Raw genomic sequence first — 5,323 nt, forward strand, 5'->3', positions numbered from 1 at the left:
ATATATATATATATATATATATATATATATCATATGTAATATAATAAGGTCTTTTGAGTGATACCGTGTGTAATTTGCGCAGAGATGTCTTCATGGAGAAGCACTGGAAGAGCGCGGTCGCGCGTTCGCTATGCGACTACTTCTTTGACCAACAGCGAAGAGTTCTGTCCCCAGAAGACACCCCACCGGTGATAGCTACTCCACATCATTACCTCATTAGCATATATCGTTGCAGTATGTTTTTTGTAGCAGTATGTACGACAGAAGGTAAATTTAACGCAACAAACAGATTGTTTAATGAAACGATCAACACCAAGCACAACAAAGTTTACTTCAATTCACTTTTTTTTTCAGTTCCTCCGTTATTCGTCATTGAATTCTTGCACAGAGTGGTTGATACCTTTGAAGATTATTTCAGCGAATGTACGGAAACAATCATAAAAGAAAATTACGTGGTTGTGTATGAATTACTGGATGAGATGTTGGATAACGGTTTTCCTCTAGCTACGGAATCCAACATACTGAAAGAATTGATCAAACCTCCCAACATCTTGCGTACCATAGCGAATACCGTTACAGGCAAATCCAAGTAAATATGTTGTTCCAACAGAAGCGCATGTAGCTTGTTTATCGAATTTATTGATTCAATTTATTATTATTTTTTTTCTAATTGTAGCGTTAGCGCGATCCTACCTAGCGGACAATTGTCAAATGTTCCATGGAGACGAACCGGAGTGAAGTATACCAACAACGAAGCTTACTTCGACGTTGTTGAAGAAGTGGACGCTATTATTGATCGAACCGGAGCGACCGTGTTCGCGGAAATCCAAGGCTATGTACTTACTTTTCTTTTTAATAGAAATATTAACAACACATGCGCGCGCGCACATTAACAATCTTTATTGTTTAGATCGACTGTTGCATAAAGTTAAGCGGCATGCCAGATCTCACGCTTTCGTTCATGAATCCAAGATTGTTTGACGACGTTAGTTTTCATCCGTGCGTTCGATTCAAAAGATGGGAGGTACGCACATGTAGTACGTATATGGTAATATAATTGAAGCGATTGAAAAAAGAAAGAGTTTTGAAGCTTTCTCGTTTTTTTGTTTTGTTTTTTAGTCGGAAAGAATACTTTCTTTTATTCCACCCGATGGCAATTTTCGCCTTCTTTCGTATCACATAGGATCGCAAAGTATTGTAGCGATTCCGATATACGTGAGACACAACATAAGTTTGAAAGAACCAGGAGGTGGTAGATTGGATATAACGGTTGGACCGAAACAAACTATCGGCAGAACGGTATATATATATATATATATATATGTGTATATATAAGTAATCACTTAATTGTTATTATTCCGTTAATCAGTGCGTGTGTTTTATTTCTGACAATATATAAATATTGCAGGTTGAAAACGTGACTCTTGAAATTCCGATGCCAAAGATAGTTTTAAATTGCACTTTGACTCCGAATCAAGGAAAATATTCGTTCGACCCGGTCAGTAAGATATTACTATGGGATATCGGAAGAATCGATGTTTCCAAGTTGCCGAATCTTCGAGGATCGGTAAGACAATTTTAATAATACACACACATTTGTGTATATTTAAGAAATATATACAATTATTGTAATATATATAATATACGAGATAAAAACAACTTTTTTTTAGATCACGATACAAAACTCGGCACTCGTTACCGAATCAAATCCAGCAATCAACGTACGTATATCGATAGCGTCGTAGCTAAATAATAAATTTGATTTTCCGACACCAATTTGTGATCATTTATGATTTTTCTCAGGTACATTTTACGATAAACCAATTGGCGGTGTCCGGATTGAAGGTGAATCGTTTGGATATGTACGGCGAAAGATACAAGCCGTTCAAAGGTGTGAAATATATAACAAAAGCTGGGAAATTTCAAATAAGAATGTAAATATATTTACAATTATAATTCTTTTTTTTTTTTTTTTTTAAATTCTTTGTATATATCTGTATTTTCGAATTCCGGTACAACTCGTTTTCATTCTTTTTTTTTGTGGAACAAAAAAAATTATAGCGAGGAATCAACCAGTCATGATTCCGTCTCATAAAATTTACGTATGTCTTGTGTAAATCTCGAGCTGCTAAAAAAGCGGAACGGAAATCGTTCGTTTGTTTTTTTGCAATTGGTTCTTTTACTGTATTTTTTTTTCTGTTCTGTATTTTCTTTCGGACTGCATATAAATTGCGTTCTCACATTTTTGGAGTTAAAGACCAGGCCTTGAGAAGGAAACTTTGTTAGCGCCATTTACAAAACATTGATGTTGAACTTTGTAGCTAATTTTCCAATGTGTCGGTATAATGTGTCATTTGGTGCATGTCCGTGATCTTTGACTCTTTTTTAACGAAGTTCTTTTGTACATAGTATATCTCTTTTTGATGTACCAAAAAGTGTTGCCATGTGGTACAAATTTGTATCACATCTGCAGTTTGTTTGCGGAGAAGAAAATATTAGTTTTTAATCTTTATTTTGATGCGATTATACGTTTTGTTGTAAGAGATAAAAACAAGAATCTATCCTCTTTATTATTGTAATATTAAAAAATAATAGCAAAAAAATCTATGTATTATACATATTATTACATGTTTTATTTATATTGTATACGTTGCATATTAATACGTAAATAGATTTTAATTATTTTTCTCCACAATATAGTGTTCATATATTTCATTTTTTTTTTTTTTTTTTTTTTTTTTTTTTTTGTATTGTTGTCTTCTCTGCAGAGATATGCAATTTTTTAGTGTGATATTTTAATATACACAATATATCGCGTATATTTCTTACAATCGTTTTACACACTCATCTTTCTTTTTTTCTAGACACATTATACAATTTAAGTTAAGAACAAGAAAAACACTATAGTTTCTGTTGCTCGCAATAAAATGTGAAATTTTTTAGAAAAAAGATTTCATATACCAGTTATTTTTGTTTTTTACTTTTTTACGAAGTCTTATGTGTGGGTGTTGCATAAAATAACAATTTAATACAAAATCTTGGATATATTTGTAAAAGCTCTTAGATCAACTTTGAAGATTTTGCGCGCGCGCGTGTGTGTGTGTCTGTATGTACCAATACAAAAAATGAATAATAATATTCGTTTATCTGTATAAAAGTATTTTTTTCTACACACTCGCTACAAGCATAAAAAGAGAAGTATCTAAAAATGGGAATTTATTATAAGTAAAGATTTTGAAATTGTCATTATTACAATGTCGCTTCTCATCGTGTACTGTGTACAAATTATGTATGCAGGGGATTCGCGAGATTTGTAGAAAATCTTATGACGATAATAGCCGTTTTTTTTTTTTGTTTTTTTTTTTTACATAATTTAATATTTGTATATTGTTTTTTTTTTTTTCTTAACAGTAACGTGAGCTTGTAGTTTTACGATACATTGTAAACAACTGTGTTGTTTTATTAACAAAATCACAAACGGCTATACTATAATAATAGAAGACTTTGATTAATAATATGCACTTTCACAATTCATAGAATATTTGTTCGCATATCGTACAAAAGAAAATTTTATACTTTTTTTATAAATCATTTAAGAAAAACAAAGCTGTCAGTAGTATAAATAGGACTTGCTCAATGGAATGTCCTGCATGTTATGAGACAAAGAGAACTCTTTGATTTTTTTCTGTAGAGCAGAGTAAAAAAAAAAAAAAAAAAAAAAAAAAAGAAAATAAACATCGTATCTTTTTTTTTAAATAATTATGGTTGAAACAATATATATATAATTTTCATTTAGAGTCCATTCATAAATGTGACACCTTGGATCTCAACATAGACCACCTGTTTGCTGTTGGTACACCTCTATTGTGTCTCCTTCTTCCATTTCTAATGTCGTGGGTGTGTCCAATTCGTTTATGGGTTGGCCGTCAAATCTAAATCTTACAGCGGCAATTGCCAATCCCTGCAAAATAATAAAGTAAAAAAAATCATCAATACGATGAGTATTTTTTACATAGATATTTGTAAAGTACTTTGTAAACAGCTCTGATAGTAAAACAAACAATATCTATTAAAAAAAAAAGTGTACAAACTGTTTGATTGCAAATATTCTCAAAACACAAATATATCATAGATAAGAAAACATTTTTAGAAAATTTATCAGAGTTTGTAAGATTATAAAAGTTTTGAAAAATTATATCAAAGAAATGCGCAAGGAAAATGATAAAGATATTGCGTATACATCAATGCGTACGTACAAAAATAGAGATTTTTATTACATAGCGAGGTGAGAATGACAGTTCTTATGTTTTTTTTTACAAAATATTCGGCAAAAAAATTTATACTTACTACTCGATCGCAATACGCGTTCATTAATTTGCGAAGAGGTGTATGTTTTTTAATTTTGAATTGTACTACCGCGTTATCCTGGCCCAACACCTTCAGATTTATGTGCTCTGATTCCGTTTTGGTTTCCTATGACGTGAATCAAACATAATGCAACACATACACACAAGAAGACAAGACCCGCACGCTCCGCAACGTCGTAAATAATCATTCGGTATTCGTATTTGAGGTTAGGGAATCATGTTACCTTCGTCTCGTCCGCCATGGTCTTTCAATTTGCACGATTATATACAGATTTATCGTGTTTACTGATAAGTAACGCCGGTAGAGAGTGAGATAAGATCGGCGAATTCGGAATCAATAGATCAAATTCGCGCACTTGTTGTTGTGAACGGAAACAATTGTTACAACAATCACTTTATCGCGAAATCCCGCTTCTTCGTCAAAACTGCGACAACGTTGCCATCTTGCATGAATGATCTTGAGCTTGTGGTTCTTGCGCGCGCACACAGGAGGACGCGCGTCGAATCGCGGCCACCAGAAGAGACGCGCGACGACCAATCATTTTGCTGTTTTTCTATGAGAGCAAATTGCTGATTGGTTATCGTGCTGTTTTTGTCGCCAGAAGCCATTGGGTGCGTTCAGACAACTCAACAGTTGCACAACGGTTGAGAGATAATCACTTCTGATTGGATCGTACTTTTGGAACCGCAGCAGATTTTGAAGAATAGTCCTATCATAAGTGATGATCTTTCAACCGTTGAGTTGTCTGAACGCAACCATTGGGTGCGTTCAGACAACTCAACAGTTTTGCACAACGGTTGAGAGATAATGGATGCGTTCAGACAACTCAACGGTTGAAAGATCATCACTTATGATAGAACTATTCTTCAAAATCTAGTAGCGGTTCCAAAAGTATTATCCAATCAGAAGTGATAATCTCTCAACCGTTGTGCAACTGTTGAGTTGTCTGAACGCA

The 5,323-nt window shown here is 33.4% G+C and overlaps 2 protein-coding genes across 4 annotated transcripts in view; one reads left to right on the plus strand and one right to left on the minus strand.

The window, feature by feature from the left end:
• LOC109859943 (AP-3 complex subunit mu-1) overlaps positions 1-1,949 on the plus strand; it is a 6,435-nt gene extending 4,486 nt beyond the window's left edge. For all 3 annotated transcript variants that reach the window (XM_020438697.1, XM_020438696.1, XM_020438698.1), the window contains 8 exons: positions 83-267; positions 355-589; positions 677-836; positions 911-1,024; positions 1,120-1,299; positions 1,409-1,567; positions 1,671-1,721; positions 1,804-1,949. In XM_020438697.1, coding sequence (XP_020294286.1) covers positions 93-267; positions 355-589; positions 677-836; positions 911-1,024; positions 1,120-1,299; positions 1,409-1,567; positions 1,671-1,721; positions 1,804-1,938 — 1,209 coding nt within the window. In that variant the 5' untranslated portion in view covers positions 83-92 and the 3' untranslated portion in view covers positions 1,939-1,949. The remainder of the gene's footprint in view (positions 1-82; positions 268-354; positions 590-676; positions 837-910; positions 1,025-1,119; positions 1,300-1,408; positions 1,568-1,670; positions 1,722-1,803) is intronic.
• Positions 1,950-1,978: 29 nt separating this feature from the next.
• Positions 1,979-4,815, minus strand: LOC109859944 (small ubiquitin-related modifier 3-like). The gene is made up of 3 exons (XM_020438699.1): positions 4,592-4,815; positions 4,348-4,473; positions 1,979-3,961 (listed from the first exon to the last, which is right to left on the minus strand). Exons 1-3 carry the CDS (start codon positions 4,607-4,609, stop codon positions 3,827-3,829), a joined length of 279 nt encoding a protein of 92 aa, XP_020294288.1. The 5' UTR covers positions 4,610-4,815; the 3' UTR covers positions 1,979-3,826.
• Positions 4,816-5,323: the final 508 nt, after the last annotated feature.

Source organism: Pseudomyrmex gracilis, unplaced genomic scaffold (genome assembly GCF_002006095.1).
Source record: "Pseudomyrmex gracilis isolate BER0280 unplaced genomic scaffold, ASM200609v1 scaffold_306, whole genome shotgun sequence".
Classification (NCBI taxonomy): Eukaryota; Metazoa; Arthropoda; class Insecta; order Hymenoptera; family Formicidae; genus Pseudomyrmex; species Pseudomyrmex gracilis.